The sequence below is a fragment of the Eriocheir sinensis genome, unplaced genomic scaffold (assembly GCF_024679095.1).
Source record: "Eriocheir sinensis breed Jianghai 21 unplaced genomic scaffold, ASM2467909v1 Scaffold232, whole genome shotgun sequence".
NCBI lineage: Eukaryota > Metazoa > Arthropoda > Malacostraca > Decapoda > Varunidae > Eriocheir > Eriocheir sinensis.
The window spans coordinates 322,018-340,184 of record NW_026111535.1 but is presented as its reverse complement, the minus strand read 5'-3'; the positions used below and the strand labels follow the sequence as shown (position 1 = coordinate 340,184).

Genomic DNA, 18,167 nt, shown 5'->3' with positions numbered 1-18,167 from the left:
GGCCAGGCCATCGAGGTTCGAACCTGCCTATGCGGACAGAGTAAACATTGGGGGAATATCCCTCCCCTATTGTGACCCGTCTCGGCCTCGCTCTCTCCCTCGCTCAGCGGCTCAGACCAACTCAATGAATATTTTTTGACCAACTCAAGAGGCTCAGAGTCAGAGCAAACATTAGTGCGGGGACTGGGGTACCCAGGTACAAGATAGGCCTGTACCCTGCCGTACCTCAGCCGGCAGCCGCTCAGGCTACCTGTTCCCCGCACCATCCCAGTTTGACTCAAAACTAGGAAAAAAAAAAAGTGGGTGGGACTAGTCACGTTGAAATAGTTAATTACTTTGTACTCACTAGGCGTCATTTTTCATGTTTTTTTTATTTCTTTCTTACATCAGCATATATATATATATATATATATATATATATATATATATATATATATATATATATATATATATATATATATATATATATATATATATATATATATATATAACACCCTGTCGCCTCCCTGCTTGGGCCATAGAGGCCCATGCTTACCTAAAAAAAGTTTTAAATTTTTTTTTTACCTTCTCTAAAAATATTTGACCACCTATTAATAAGAGCTCCGGAGTTGAGGCTCCGGCTGGACCATCCTGCTCTCCGAATGGACCCTGATCTGATCCTTCCCACTGTTCCCAGGGCTTCCCTCCTGGACCATCACTCTCTTAAATAAAAAGAAAAAACCCTTAAACTTTTATTTGACCATCTGAGGTGACCTCAGATGGTCAAATAAAAGCAGTGAGGTGGGTGAGTGGTGAGCGTGTTGTGGTTACGCTCTCGGGGTGCCGAGTTCCAGCCCTACTACAGTCTACAGGCAAACCCTTATTCACTGCCGAGTGTCTTAAAGCTATCCACATGTCACCATCTACTCCACCTGGAGCACATAATGTGCATGGAAGGATTTGGAGGATCACCCAAACATAGCCAGCGCTAACCCCTGCAGGAGGCTGGTTCAAGAGTGATGATACTGAGCCAGTATACAGTTCCGAATAACGCAGTCGGGCCATCCATGCTCCCTGATCCCTCCCCGCCTGTGGCCATTCCTGCCTAAAAAAAAAAACTCAAATTTTTGACCAACTCACTAGGACTTTTTGACCAACTCCGACCAAACATTGGGGGGGGTGACCCCCCCCCACCCCACCCCGCTCGGGCCATCCCTGCCCGCTACAGTAACTTGGAGCGCGGGGTCTTATCAGAGGTTATCGGCATCAACATGTACAAAACAAATGATTCTTTTCTAAGACGTAACCACGAAACTCAACAAAGCGCTCCGCTCGCTGCCAGCCTTCCTGACGCCGGGGGGCTGCTCTGGGGGGCGGGGGAGGGAGGGTGGGCATTCTTAAGTGTCTCGGGGGCTCACTATACGTTTCCCAGGACGTTACGAATATGGGTCTTGGGCATAGCTGGGCGTTATCGCGATAAGTTATCGCGATACTTTATCGCTGATAACAAAATCGGATTATCGGCCATCCGCTACTTATTTAAATATATATCGGTATCTTCGTTCCTTTTGTAACGAAACTAGCGATAATCGCTACTTTTTTTCCGCCTCTCAGGAAAAAAATGTTGCCTCCCTACTGCGCATGCGTGGCCCGGTGTTGTATGAAAAAACTTCGGGGTATGAAATATCTTCGGTGATGAGATTTCATACTTAGGTCATGAAAATTAAAACACTAGGTTATTTTTTTATGCTACTCAAAAATCAATATATCATAGAGAAAAATCATTTAACTTTGCCCCCAAAAGGATTATTCACTGCCTCAAATTTGATATTCCATATTCGTTTGTGAGCATGCCATGGTACTGAAGGCACCCGGTGTTGTGTTTTTTGGTGTCCCATCGTCAAAAGCAGGCGCTTTTGTGTACAAACACTGGTCTCTCGTGAACTGCGCATGCTCAGACCATTAAGTGTAGACCTGTACAGTCTCACAATGCTTTTTTAACACATTAAGAGTTGCTGGAAAGCTGAATCAAACATACAGTACCACCATCCTCGCTGTTTCTAGAACGACGTACACTCTGTACATATAAATACAACTCGTACATAGTGTCGTCCTAGAAACAGCGAGGATGGTGGTAGTTGTTCTATATGTCTGATTCAGCCTTCCAGCAACTCTTAATTACGGTTTAAAAGCTTTGTGAGACTGTACAGGTCTACGCTTGCTGGTCTGAGCATGCACCGTTCACGAGAGACCAGTGTTTGTAAACAATTTTTGACGGTGATGACGCCAAATAACAGAATACCGGTTCAGGCATTTCTAGTATTACCGTCCATATGTACGTGTCAACGTGTGGTTTTAAGGTTTTGTAAGTTTCCTAAAATACAGATAATGAAAATTTGAATTCATCAATGTTGTTCTATCTGAAATATCAATATAGTATCGTTTTCGCCTATCGGCCTTATCGCTAGCTAGTATCGGAATTGTGGATTTATATCGGGTATCGGTTATCGGTTATCGCCTATATTTGTGTCTCTAGTTAACGAATATCGGTTATCGACGTTAAGGTTTTTCATTATCAGTTATCGGTTATCGGGAATAAGGTTTTCTGTTATCGTGCCCAGCTATGGTTTTGGGTCACCCCTCCCCGCCCCGCCTCGCCGCGCCCCGTTACCGCCCCGCCGAAGCCACCACGCGGGGCACTGGAGGTCACGAGATACGGGTACAAAACTAACAAAGAATTCAATGCCCCTGGTGATGGCCACGGCGGGGGGAGAGGGGCCGACCACAGGGGAGCCCCCGGGGGTTGTCTGTCTTAGGTGAACAGGTTATATACAGGTATTTACAGGGACCGTGGACAAGGCCGGGGTCACGGAACGCACGCACTCGATTTCTCTCTAAAGTACCTCCTGAAACGGCGCCACCGACTGGTGCTGAGTGGTGATAAAGTGGTGATGAAAGGGTGATGGAGTTGAGATTTGGTGGTGATGGTGGTGGTGGTTTGGAAGAAGAGGAGGAGGAGGAGGAGGAGGAGGAGGAGGGGGGTAAGGATGGTGTTAAAGGGTCAGAGACATGGTGGTGGTGGTGAAAAATGGTGATGAAAAACGGTGATGAGACTGGTAAAACGAAGGGAGGAAGAGGATTACTGAAGTGGTGAGAGAGAGAGAGAGAGAGAGAGAGAGAGAGAGAGAGAGAGAGAGAGAGAGAGAGAGAGAGAGAGAGAGAGAGAGAGAGAGAGAGAGAGAGAGAGAGAGAGAGAGAGAAAATAAATAAATATAAAAGCAAATAAATAACTACCATAAAGAAAATCCCTAGTTACCCTTGCAATGATGTGTCCCATATGCTTGAACATGTATTGTAGCAGCAGGCGGTTGGCGGTTGGCAGGCGGTTGATCAGCTGGCGCATGGCCTCGGCGCGCTCCCCGGGGTTAGGAATGATCGCTACGTCCTCAAAGTGTGGCATCATGTCCGACGTCAACACTGGCTCCGGCAACTCCCTGCAGAACGGTCATTTTGATTATTATTATTATTATTATTATTATTGTTATGTCCGACGGCATCACTGGCTCCGGCAACTCCCTGCAGAATGGTGATTTGGATTACCAAACCTAATCTAACCTTACCAAACCTAATCTAACCTTACCTAACCTAATCTAACCTTACCTAACCTAATCTAACCTTACCTAACCTAATATAACCATATCTAACCTAATCTAACTTTACCTAACCTAATGTAGCCTTACCAAACCTTATGTAACCTTACCAAACCTAATCTAACCTTAGCGAACCTAATCTAACCCTACCTAACCTAATCTAACCTTACCAAACCTAATCTAACCTTACCTAACCTAATCTAGACTTACCTAACCTAATCTAACCTAATCTAACCTTGCATAACCTAATCTAACCTTATCAAACCTTATCTAGCCTTATCTAACCTTACCTAACCTAATCCAACCTTACCTAACCTAATATGACCTTGCAAAACCTTAGCAAACCTAATCTACCCCTACCTAACCTAGTGTAACCTTACCAAACCTTACCTAACCTAACCTAATCTAGCCTTACACACACACACACACACACACACACACACACACACACACACACACACAGAAACGGCAAAAGATAGAGAGAAAAATAGAAGAAAAAAAAATCACTCATTTATATTGCAGTTGTTAGCACTAGAACAATTGAGTGTGTTGGGTGTGATTTTGGATGAATTCGGTGTGTTGGGTATGATTCTGTAGCAATTTGTTTTGTGTTGATGGTATTTTCCTAGGAGTCTGGGTCACTTGCATGGGTATATTAGTGAGCCTGGATGCAGTTTGACCTTTCCTTTGCACCTTGAACCTATAAAACACTCGTGAAGGCCTGATTGACGTCCTTTTTAAGCTTTGGGAATAGGTTATGTGCGGCAGCCCAGAGCCAAAACAATGACTTGAGTCACTCATTCATTAATTACGACTAATGAAACGTGTAATAATTCCTGCAATGGTCAAATAGTAGCTTGAAAATAAGATCAAACACTCACAGTCTAGCGGCGCCCTCAAACCGGGCATGGCGTCGCAGATTACAGGTGTGGCACTGCCCTGGCACTGCGTGGGGCAGCAGTGTGGGGAGCCTGAACACCTCAAGCCCTGCAGGAGGCCATGGAGGGAGCTTTGGGGCGGGCTGAGGGGCCGAGGCGGGCTGGCGGTCCTGCTCTTGCTCTTGCTGTACAGGTGACCCGTTGGAGAGTCATGCCTTCGTATCGGCACAACCTGTAATAAATAAAACAACACAAGCAGTATCCATTACAAATCTTCCAATTCCCTATTTCTTGCACACCACATCTTTGCCAGAAAACTATTCATGGCTTCTATAATTGTCTGTCTGTGTGTGTGTGTGTGTGTGTGTGTGTGTGTGTGTGTGTGTGTGTGTGTGTGTGTGTGTGTGTGTGTGTGTGTGTGTGTGTGTGTGTGTGTGTGTGTGTGTGTGTGTGGGAGAGAGAGAGACTGACTGACTTTCTTAACGGTTGGACTGACTGTCACTGACTGGCTGACTGAATAAGTGACTGACTGAATGCACTGATATCCTCAAAAATGCTGTCCTACGAGGGTAGACTTATAACTATTCCTGCGCGTCAGCTCATCTTGGGGGTCAGGGGTCAAGCTGTACTTAGCCAGCTTGTCCCTACATGAAAACTACACACATCAACCTTGACCTCGAATATATTATAAACTTGAGGTCAATGCTTGGATATGTAAAGGTCATGATAAACTACTTTTTGAACATAATGACATCTGTTTTCACTTTATAACACCTGTAGTAGTATATAGTAGTAGTAATAATACGTAGTAGTAGTAGTACGTAGTAGTAGTAGTTAATTTACAGAAAAAAACCGCTTTTATTCCATTTTCTATTTCCCAGAGGCATTTCATCTTATGTAGAAAAGGAAGAGGAAGCAGTTCGTGGCCTGAAAGCAACGCACCGGGCAAAATCAATGGTGTTTAGGGGTATGGTCCCCTTTGCGAAAAACAAGAAAAGATGGTTTTTATCGCTTACTTTTTAGTATGAACTCTGAAAGGGGCACGTACCCCATGCAGAAACGTCCGCCGAATCGAACGGTACTTTCAGAATTGCTTTACGATGAACACTAATGGAGTTATTGTCATTTTACGATGCATTTTATTAGGCTATTTTTAAATAAAAAATAAAATGAAGTCATATCCGTATTCCACCTATTCCCATTAGACCCCACTCATTACCATCAACCTCATCCCTCTTTAATTATCACCACGTAAATTACTGACCCGATTTAATCCCTATTCGACACCTGACATGACATATTTTCGAGTTTCACCTACTCCTATTAGTCCCCCCCAAATTACCGTTAACCCTCGCCTCCTTTAATTATCACCACGCAATTTACTGATCCCATTTACCCATTTTTCGATACCAAACATGACCTAAATACGAATTCCAATTACTCCCATTAGCATCCCCCACATTATCATGTGCCTCCGCCCCCTCTAATTATCACCACGCAATTTACTGACCCCATTAACCCCCTACTCGACACCCCATATGACCTATTTCCGAATTCTAAAATCTAGACCTTCTTCTTCTTGAGTCCTTATAACGGAGCTATGCACAGTAACCACTGCAAGGTCTTCTTCTTCTTCATCTTACTCTAACCTACCTCGTGAAATCGAGTTAGGTTAGGCTAATGGAACAGCAATTCATAAGTATCGGTGTTGTGTCGACGTGTATGGAAAATGTGATATTTCTCGCTTAGTTTTTACTCTGAACTTTGGAAAGGGTACCTAATTGATGCAGAAAACTCCGACGAATCGAATGGTACACTTAGAATTGCTCTAAAGTAAAAACTAACGGGTATATTTGCATATAACTATCAGGAATGTTCGGGGATTTTTTTGATTTACAGAAAAAAACAACTTTTATTCCTTTTTCTATTTCCCAGAGGCATTTCATCTTATGTAGAAAAGGATGAGGAAGCAGTTCATGGCCTGATATCAACGCCCCAGGCAAAATTAACGGTGTATCGGGGTATGGACCCCTTTGCGAAAAACAAGAAAAGATGAATTTTATCGCTTAGTTTTTAGTATGAACTTTGAAATGGGCACCTACCCCATGCAGAAACGTCCGCCGTATCGAATGGTACTTTCAGAATTGCTTTACGAAGAACGGTAATGGAGTTATTGTCATTTTACGATGTATATTATTAGGCTATTTATATATAGAAAAATAAAATGACGCCATTTCCGTATTCCACCTACTCCCATTAGCCCCCCCCCCCATTATCATCAACCTCATCCCCCTTTAATTATCACCACGCAAATTACTGACCAGATTTATTCACTATTCGACACCTGACATGACCTATTTTCGAATTCCACCTATTCTCTTTAGCCCCCACCATTACTTTTCACCACCGCCCTTTTTAATTATCACCTCGCAATTTACTGACCCCATTTATTCACTATTCGACACCGAACATGACCTAACTACGAATTCCAGATACTCCCAATAGCCTCCCCCCCTTACCCTAGCCCCCCGCCCCCTCTGTTTATCACCATGCAATTAACTGACCCCATCTACTCAGTATTCGACACCTCACATGAACTTTTTTCGAGTTTCACCTACTGCCATTAGCCCCCTCCTCATTACCGTTAACCCCCGCCCTCTTTAATTATTACCACGCAATTTACTGACCCCATTTACCCCTGATTCGATACCGAACATGACTTAATTACGAATACCACCTACCCCCATTAGTCCCACCCCCATTATCATAAACTCCTACCCCATCTAATTATCGCCACGCAATTTATTGACCCCATTTACCCCCTACTCGACACCCCATATTACCTATTTCCGAATTCTAGCATCTAGATCTTCCTTTTCTTCTTGAGGCCTTATAACGGAGCTATGCACGGTAACCACTGCATCGCGGAGCAAGGTCTTCTCCTTCTTCTTCTTCTTTTGACCCATTACACAACACCCAATCTTATGAATTGCTGTTTTCTTACTCTAATCTAACTCGTGAAATCGAGTTAGGTTTTAAAATAAGGGAACAGCATTTCATAAGCTTGGGTGTTGTGTCGACATGTACGGAAAATGTGATATTTCTCGCTTAGTTTTTACTCTGAACTTTGCAAACGCTACCTAATCGATGCTGAAAACTCCGACGAATCGAATGGTACACTCACAATTGCTTTAAGATAACAACTAACGGATATATTTGCATATAAGTATCAGGAATGTTCGGGGATTTTTTTGATTTACAGAAAAAAACCACTTTTATTCTTTTTTATATTTCCCAGAGGCATTTCATCTTATGTAGAAAAGGATGAGGAAGCCGTTCATGGCCTGAAAGCAACGCTCAGGGCAAAATTAACGGTGTTTGGGGGTATGGTCCCCTATGGGAAAACAAAAAAAGTTGAATTTTATCGCTTAGTTTGTAGTCTGAATTTAAAATGGGCACCTACCCCATGCATAAACGTCCTCCGATTCAAATGGTACTTTCAGAATTGCTTTACGAAGAATGGTAATGGAGTTATTGTCATTTTACGATGTATTTTATTAGGCTATTTTTATATAGAAAAATAAAATGAAGCCATTTCCGTATTCCACCTACTCCCATTAGCCCCCCCCCCCGTTACCATCAACCTCATCCCCCTTTAATTATCACCACGCAAATTACTGACCCGATTTATTCCCTATTCGACACCTCATATGACCTATATCCGAATTTCACCTACTCCCATTAGCCCCACACCCATTACTTCTCACCCCCGCCCCCTTTAATTATCACCACGCAATTTACTGACCCCATTTACTCCCTATTCGACACCGAACAAGACCTAATTACGAATTCCACCTACTCCCAATAGCCTCCAATCCTTACCCTTACCTCCCGCCCCCTCTGATTATCACCACGCAATTTACTGACCCCATCTACCCAGTATTCGAGACCTCTCATGACCTTTTTTAGAGTTTCACGTACTCCAACTAGCCCCTCCCCCATTACCGTTAACCCCCGCCCTCTTTAATTATTACCACGCAATTTACTGATCTCATTTACCAGTTATTCGATACCGAACATGACCTAATTACGAAATACACCTATTCCCATTAGCCCCCGCCCCCCCTTATCATGGACTCCCGCACCCTGTAATTATCACCACGCAATTTACTGACCCCATTAACCCCCTACTCGACACCACATATAACCTATCTCCAAATTCTAGCATCTAGATCTTTTTTCTCTTCTAAAGGCCTTATAACGGAGCTATTCACGGTAACCACTGTATCGCGGAGCAAGGTCTTCCTCCTCTTCTTCTTTTGACCCATCACAAAACACCCAATCTTATGAATTGCTGTTTTCTTACACTAACCTAACTCGAGTAAGGAAACAGCAATTCATAAGTTATGGTGTTGTGTCTATATATATGGAAAATGTGATATTTCTCGCTTAGTATTTACTCTGAACTTTGCAAAGGGTACCTAATCGATGCAGAAAACTCCAACGAATCGAATGGTACACTCAGAATTGCTCTAAGATAAAAACTAACGGATATATTTGCATAAAAGTATCAAGAATGTTCGGTTATTTTTTTATTTACAGAAAAAAAACCCGCTTTTATTCCTTTTTCTATTTCCCAGAGGCATTTCATCTTATGTAGAAAAGGATGAGAAAGCCGTTCATGGCCTGAAATCAATGCCCCAGGCAAAATTAAAGGTGTTTGGGGTTATGGTCCCCTGTGTGAAAAACAAGAGAAGATCAATTTTATCGCTTAGTTTTTAGTATGAGCTTTGAAATGGGCACCTACCCCATGCAGAAACATCCGCCGATTCAAATGGTACTTTCAGAATTGCTTTACAAAGAACGGTAATGGAGTTATTGTCATTTTACGATCTATTTCTTAGGCTATTTTTATATAAAAAAATAAAAAGAATCCATTTCCATAATCCAAGTACTCCCATTAGCCCCCCACATTACGATCAACCTCATCCCCTTTTAATTATCACCACGAAAATTACTGACCCGATTTATTCCCTATTCGACACCTCAGATGACCCAATTCCGAATTTCACGTACTCCCATTAGCCTCCCCACACATTATCATGAACCCCCCCGCTATCTAATTATCACCACGCAATTTACTGCCCCCTTTAACCCCCTACTCGACACCCCATATGACCTATTTCCGAATTCTAGCATGTAGATCCTCTTTCTCTTCTTGAGGCCTTATAACGGAGCTATGCACGGTAACCACTGCATCGCTGAGCAAGGTCTTCTTCCTCTTCTTCTTTTGACCCATCACACAACACCCAATCTTATGAATTGCTGTTTTCTTACTCTAACCTAACTAAATGTGATATTTCTCGGTTAGTTTTTACTCTGAACTTTGCAAAGGGTACCTAATCGATGCTGAAAACTCCGACGAATCGAATGGTACACTCAGAATTGCTTTAAGATAAAAACTAACGGATATATTTGCATATAACTATCAGGAATGTTCGGGGATTTTTTTGATTTGCAGAAAAAACGCTTTTATTCCTTTTTCTATTTCCCAGAGGCATTTCATCTTATGTAGAAAAGGATGAGGAAGCCGTTCATGGCCTGAAATCAACGCCCCAGGCAAAATTAACGGTGTTTGGGGGTATGGTCCCCTTTGCGAAAAACAAGAAAAGATGAATTTTATCGCTTAGTTTTTAGTATGAACTTTGAAATGGGCACCTACCCCATGCAGAAACGTCCGCCGAATCAAATGATACTTTCAGAATTGCTTTACGATGAACGCTAATGGAGTTATTATCATTTTACGATGTATTTTATTAGGCTATTTTTATATAAAAAAAATAAAATGAAGCCATTTCCGTATTCCACCTACTCCCATTAGCCCTCCCCCATTACCATCAACCTCATCACACCCTTAATTATCACCACGTAAATTACTGACGAGATTTAATCCCTATTCGACACCTGACATGACCTATTTTCGAACTCCACCCCATCCCATTAGCCCCCCAATTACTTTTCACCCCCGCCCCCTTTAATTATCACCACGCAATTTACTGACCCCATTTACCCACTATTCGACTCCGAACATGACCTAATTACGAATTCCACCTACTCCCAATAGCACCCCCTACTTACCCTAACCTCTCGCCCCCTCTGATTATCACCACACAATTTACTGACCCCATTTAACCAGTATTCGACACCTCACATGACCTATTTTCGAGTTTTACATACTCCCATTAACCCCCCCCCCCCCATTACCGTTAACCCCCGCCCCCTTTAAATATCACCATGCAATTTAATGACCTAATTTACCCCTTATTCGATACCGAACATGACCTAATTACGAATTCCACCTACTCCTATTAGCCCCCCCCCACACATTATCATGAACCCCCGCCCCCTCTAATTATCACAACGCCATTTGACCCCATTTACCCCTTATTCGATACCGAATATGACCTAATTACGAATTCCAGCTACTCACATTAGTCCCCCCCCACATTATCATGAACCCCCATCCCCTCTAATTATCACCACGCAATATACTGACCCCATTAACCCCTACTCGACACCCCATATGGCCTATTTCCGAATTCTAGCATCTAGATTTTTTTTATCTTCTTGAGGCCTTATAAAGGAGCTATGCACGGTAACCACTACATCGCGGAGGAAGATCTTCTTCCTCTTCTTCTTTTAACCCATCACACAACACCCAATCTTATGAATTGCTGTTTTCTTACTCTAACCTAACACGTGAAATCGAGTTAGGTTAGACTAATGGATCAGCAATTCATAAGGATGGGTGTTGTGTCGACGTGTATGGAAAATGTGATATTTCTCGCTTAGTTTTTACTCAGAACTTTGCAAAGGGTACCTAATCGATGCTGAAACCTCCGGCGAATCGAATGGTACACTCAGAATTGCTTTAAGATAACAACTAACGGATATATTTGCATAAAAGTATCAGGAATGTTCGGTTATGTTTTTGATTTACAGAAAAAAAACGCTTTTATTCTTTTTTCTATTTCCCAGAGGCATTTCACCTTATGTAGAAAAGGATGAGGAAGCCGTTTATGGCCTGAAATCAACGCCCCGGGCAAAATTAACGGTGTTTGGGGGTATGGTCCCCTCTGCGAAAAACAAGAAAAGATGAATTTTATCGCTTAGTTTTATGTATGAACATTGAAATGGGCACCTACCCCATGCATAAACGTCCGCCGATTCAAATGGTACTTTCAGAATTGCTTTACGAAGAACGGTAATGGATTTATTGTAATTTTACGGTGTATTTCATTAGACTATTTTTATATAAAAGAAATAAAATGAGGCCAATTCCGTATTCCACCTACTCCCATTAGCCCCCCCCCCATTACCATCACCCTCATCCCCCGTTAATTATCACCACGCATATTACTGACCCGATTTACTCCCTATTCGACACCTGAGATTACCTATTCTCGAATTCCACCTATCCCCGCCTTTACTTTTCATCCCCACCCCCTTTAATTATCACCACGCAATTTACTGGCCCCATTTACTCCCTATTCGACACCGAACATGACCTAATTACGAATTACACCTACTCCCAATAGCCCCCTCCCCTTATCCTAACCCCCGCCCCCTCTGATCATTACCCCACAATTTACTGACCCCATTTACCCAGTATTCGACACCTCCCATGACCTATTTTTGAGTTTTACATATTCCCATTAGCCCCCCCCAATTACCGTTAACCCCCGCCCCCTTTAATTATCACCACGCAATTTACTGACCCCATTTACCCCTTATTCGATACCGAACAAGACCTAATTACGAATTCCAATTACTCCCATTAGCCCCCCCCCCCCACATTATCATGAACTTCCGCCCTATCTAATTATCACCACGCAATTTACTGACCCCATTAAACCCCTACTCGACAGCCCATATGACCTTTTCCGAACTCTAGCATCTAGATCCTCTTTCTCTTCTTGAGGCCTTATATCGGAGCTATACACAGTAACCACTGCATTGTGGGGCAAGGTCTTCCTCCTCTTCATCTTTTGACCCATCACACAACACCCAATCTTATGAATTGCTGTTTTCTTACTCTAACCTAACTCGTGAAATCGAATTAGGTTACACTAAAGGAACAGCAATTCATAAGTATGGGTGTTGTGTCGACGTGTATGGAAAATGTGATATTTCTCGCTTAGTTTTTACTCTGAACTTTGCAAAGGGTACCTAATCGATGCAGAAAACTCCGACGAATCGAAGGGTACACTTAGAATTGCTCTAAGATAAAAACTAACGGATATATTTGCATATAACTATCAGGAATGTTCGGGGATTTTTTTGATTTACAGAAAAAAAGGGCTTTTATTCCTTTTTCTATTTCCCAGAGGCATTTCATCTTATGTAGAAAAGGATGAGGAAGCCGTTCATGGCCTGAAATCAACGCTCCGGGCAAAATTAACGGTGTTTGGGGGTATGGTCCCCTCTGCGAAAAACAAGAAAAGATGAATTTTATCGCTTAGTTTTTAGTATGAACTTTGAAATGGGCACCTACCCCATGCAGAAACGTCCGCGGAATCGAACGGTACCTTCACAATTGCTTTACGATGAACGCTAATGGAGTTATTATCATTTTACGATGTATATTATTAGGCTATTTTTATAAAAATAAAATAAAATGAAGCCATTTCCATATTCCACCTACTCCCATTAGCCCCCCACATTACGATCAACCTCATCCCCCTTTAATTATCACCACGCAAACTACTGACCCGATTTATTCCCTATTCGACGCCTGACATGACCTATTTTCGAATTCCACCTATTCCCATTAGCCGCCCCCCCCAAATTACTTTTCACCACCGCCCCCTTTAATTATCAACACGAAATTTACTGACCCGATTTATTCCCTATTCGACGCCTGACATGACCTAATTACGAATTCCACCTACTCAAAATAGCCCCCCACCTTATCCTAACCCCCCGCCCCCTCTGATTATCACCAAGCAATTTGCTGACCCCATTTAACCAGTATTCGACACCTGACATGACCTATTTTCGAGTTTCACCTTCTCCCATTAGCCTCCCCTATTTACCCTTAACCCCCGCCCCCTTTAATTATCAGCACGCAATTTACTGACCCCATTTACCCTTATTCGCAACCGAATATGACCTAATTACGAAATCCACCTTCTCCCATTAGCCCCCCCCCTTTATTATTAATCCCCGCCCTATCTAATTATCACCAAACAATTTACTGACCCCATTAACCCCCTACTCGACACCACATATGACCTATTTCCGAATTCTAGCCGCTAGATCTTCTTTCTCTTCTTGAGGCCTTATAACGGAACTATGTACGGTAACCAGTGTATCGCGGAGCAAGGTCTTTTTCTTCTTCTTTTGACCCTTCCCTCAACACCCAATCTTCTGAATTGTTGTTTTCTTACTCTAACCTAACTCGTGAAATCGAGTTAGGTTAAGCTAATGGAACAGCAATTCATAAGTTTAGGTGTTGTGTCGACATGTATAAAAAATGTGATATTTCTAGCTTAGTTTTTAATCTGAACTTTGCAAAGCGTATCTAATCGATGCATAAAATTCCGACGAATCGAATGGGACACTCAGAATTGCTTTAAGATAAAAACTAACGGATACATTTGCATATAACTATCAGGAATGTTCTGGGATTTTTTTGATTTACAGAAAAAACCGCTTTTATTCCTTTTTCTTATGTAGAAAAGGATGAGGAAGCCGTTGATGGCCTGAAATCAACGCCCCAGTAAAAATTAGCGGTGTTTGGGGGTATGGTCCCCTTCGCGAAAAACAAGAAAAGAAAAATTTTATCGCAAAGTTTTTAGTATGAACTTTGAAAAGGGCACCAACCCCATGCAGAAACGTCCGCCGAATCGAATGGTACTTTCAAAATTGCTTTACGATGAACGCTAATGGAGTTATTGTTATTTTACGATGTATTTTTTAAGGCTATTTAAAAAAAAAAAAAAAATGAAGCCATTTCCGTATTCCACGTACTCCCATTAGCCCCCCACATTACGATCAACCTCATCCCCCTTTAATTATCACCACGCAAATTACTGACCCGATTTATTCCCTATTCGACACCTGACATGATTTATTTTCGAATTACACCTATTCCCATTAGCCCCCCCATTACTTTTCACCGCCGCCCCCTTTAATTATCACCACGCAATTTACTGACCCCATTTACTCCCTATTCGACACCGAACATGACCTAATTACCAATTCCACCTACTCCAAATAGCCCCCCCCCCCCTTACCCTTAACCCCGCCACCTCTGATTATGACCACGCAATTTACTGACCCCATTTACCCAGCATTCGACACCTCACATGACCTATTTTCGAGGGTCACCTTCTCCCATTAGCCCCCCCCCAATTACCATTAGCCCCCGCCCCCTTTAATTATCACCAAGCAATTTATTGATACCATTTACCCCTTATTCGATACCGAATATGACCTAATTACGAATTCCACCTACTCCCATTAGCCCCCTCCACATTATTATGAACCCCCATCCCCTCTAATTATCACCACGCAATTTACTGACCCCATTAACCCCTACTCGACACCCCATATGACCTATTTCCGAATTTTAGCATCTAGATCTTCTTCCTCCTCTTGAGTCCTTATAGCGGAGCTATGCACGGTAACCACTGCATCGCGGAAAAAAGTTTTCTTCCTCTTCTTCTTTTGACCCATCAAACAACACCCAATCTTATGAATTGCTGTTTTCTTACTCTAACCTAACTCGTGAAATCGAGTTAGGCTAGGCTAAGGGAACAGCAATCCATAAGTATGGGTGTTGTGTCGACGTGTATGGAAAATGTGATATTTCTCGCTTAGTTTTTACTCTGAACTTTGGAAAGGGTACCTAATCGATGCAGAAAACCCCGACAAATCGAATGGTACACTTAGAATTGCTCTAAGATAAAAAACTAATGTTCTTAAGTCCCCTTGCACCCTTCGCCTTAAAAAAAAAAAAAAATTCTTCTTATATTTGCATAAAAGTATCAGGAATGTTCGGTTATGTTTTTGATTTACAGAAAAAAACCCGCTTTTATTCCTTTTTCTATTTCCCAGAGGCATTTCATCTTATGTAGAAAAGGAAGAGGAAGCCGTTCATGGCCTGAAATCAACGCCCCAGGCAAAATTGACATTGTTAGGGGGTATGGTCCCCTTTGCGAAAAACAAGAGAAGATGAATTTTATCGCTTAGTTTTTAGTAAGACCTTTGAAATGGGAACCTACCCCATGCAGAAACGTCCGCCGAATCGAATGGTACTTTCAGAATTGCTTTACGATTAACGCTAATGGATTTATTTTCATTTTGCGATGTATATTATTAGGCTATTTATATATAAAAAAAAAGAAGCCATGTCCGTATTCCACCTACTCCCATTAGCCCGCCCCATTACCATCAACCTTATCCCCCTTTAATTATCACCACGGAAATTACTGAACCGATTTATTCCCTATTCGACACCTGATAATAGATATAGATAATAGGTTAGGCTAGGTCATCGGCCAAAAAAAATCTCTTCACAAGCACACAGACTTATGTACGAAATCACAAACACTCCCATTGACCCACTCACGTACCTAGCCTACACAGCGCTAACAGCCAACGTACTGAGTAACACACACATCCATAAACACCAAACATATGACACTAACACTGACGCATACAAGCAGTAGTGTGACATTAGAAGAACAAAGGATATCTCCAAATTTAAGAAAGAACTAAAAACATTTCTGTTCTCTGATGGTTTGACATGGAAACATTGACAATTAACATGGCATAAAAGTTGTGATCAATATTGAAAATTTAATGAATTAAATATGTGGGTCCTGCAGAGCACTTCGGCGGAAGTGGGACCAGATAAATAAGAAGCACAAGTAACAAGTAACAAGTAACTTTCCACGCACCATACACCACTGGAACAGCCTCCCTCTACAGACTGCGGTACAATAGACTCAGTCAGAAAAGCAATACACACTCACTTGTCAACACGACACACCAACACTAACAATTACACTTCCTTCACTTCCCTCCCCTGCACACTCGGCTCCCCGGTCTCCCGAACAGCCAACACAAATATGCGTTTCATGCAACTGACAGCTGCCCGCCGCATTATAATATAGATCCAGAATCAGTCCACAAGCTAACTGGCAATGATGTGTGTTTGAGTGTGTGTTGGGTGTGATTCTAGAGTAATTCAGTGTGTTGGGTATGATTCTGGAGCAATTCAGTGTGTGTTGGTTGTGATTGTTGAGTAATTCGGTGTGTTGGGTGTGATTCTGGAGGAATTCAATGTGTTAGGTGTGATTCTGGAGCAATTCAGTGAGTGTTGGGTGTGATTCTGGAGTAATTTGGTGACCTGATTGACCTCCTTTTTAAACTTTGGGAATAGGTTATGTGCGGCACCCCAGAGCCAAAACAATGACTTGAGGCACTCATTCATTAATGAAGCCTAATGAAACGTGTAATAATTCCCGCGATGGTCAAATAGTAGCTTCAAAATAAGGTCAAACACTCACAGTCCAGCGGCGCCCTCAGTCCTGGCATGGCGCCGCAGATTACAGGTGTGGCACTGCCCTGGCACTGCGAGGGGCAGCACTGTGGGGAGCCTGACCACCTCAAGCCCTGCAGGAGGCCATGGAGGGAGCCTTGGGGCGGGCTGAGTGGCCGAGGCGGGATGGCGGTCTTGCTCTTGCTCTTGCTGTACAGGTGACCCGTTGGAGAGTCATGCCTTCGTATCGGCACAACCTGTAATAAATAAAACAACACAAGCAGTATCCATTACAAATCTTCCAATTCCCTATTTCTTGCATACCACATCTTTGCCAGAAAACTCTTCATGGCTTCTATAATTCTCTCTCTCTCTCTCTCTCTCTCTCTCTCTCTCTCTCTCTCTCTCTCTCTCTCTCTCTCTCTCTCTCTCTCTCTCTCTCTCTCTCTCTCTCTCTCTCTCTCTCTCTCTCTCTCTCTCTCTCTCTCTGTGTGTGTGTGTGTGTGTGTGTGTGTGTGTGTGTGTGTGTGTGTGTGACTGACTGACTTTCTTAACGGATGGACTGACTGTCACTGACTGGCTGACTGAATAAGTAACTGACTGAATGCACTGATTTTTTTTTTTATTTTTTTTTTTTTTACAGCAAAGGAGACAGCTCAAGGGCACAAAAAAGTAAACATTAATAAAAAAAAAAAGCCCGCTACTCGCTGCTCCTAAAAAGAATCCAAAGAGGTGGCCGAAAGATAAGTCAGTTTCGGGAGGAGAGGTGTCCTGATACCCTCCTCTTGAAAGAGTTCAAGTCGTAGGCAGGAGGAAATACAGATGAAGGAAGATTGTTCCAGAGTTTACCAGCGTGAGGGATGAAAGAGTGAAGATGCTGGTTAACTCTTGCATAAAGGGTTTGTACAGTATAGGGATGAGCATGAGTAGAAAGTCGAGTGCAGCGGAGCCGCGGGAGGGGGGTAGGCATGCAGTTAGCAAGTTCAGAAGAGCAGTCAGCGTGGAAATATCGATAGAAGATAGAAAGAGAGGCAACATTGCGGCGGAATTTAAGAGGTAGAAGACTATCAGTATGAGGAGGAGAGCTGATGAGACGAAGAGCCTTTGCCT

General features: G+C 42.6%; 1 protein-coding gene across 12 annotated transcripts in view; it reads right to left on the bottom strand.

The window, feature by feature from the left end:
- The window catches only part of LOC126991052 (uncharacterized), a 79,652-nt gene extending 62,293 nt beyond the window's left edge, over nt 1-17,359 (bottom strand). The window contains exons 1-2 of one of the 12 annotated variants that reach the window (XR_007745075.1): nt 17,086-17,326; nt 3,296-3,473 (exon numbers count right to left, since the gene is read on the bottom strand). Coding sequence is in view for 1 of the 12 variants with exons in the window: in XM_050849749.1 (XP_050705706.1) it covers nt 3,296-3,442 (147 nt within the window). In the remaining 11 variants the exon portion in view is untranslated. Of the gene's footprint in view, nt 1-3,295; nt 3,474-4,510; nt 4,776-17,085 lie in introns of those variants that run through there. The other 11 variants (XR_007745072.1, XR_007745074.1, XR_007745073.1 and 8 more) reach the window with 11 other exon arrangements.
- Nucleotides 17,360-18,167: the final 808 nt, after the last annotated feature.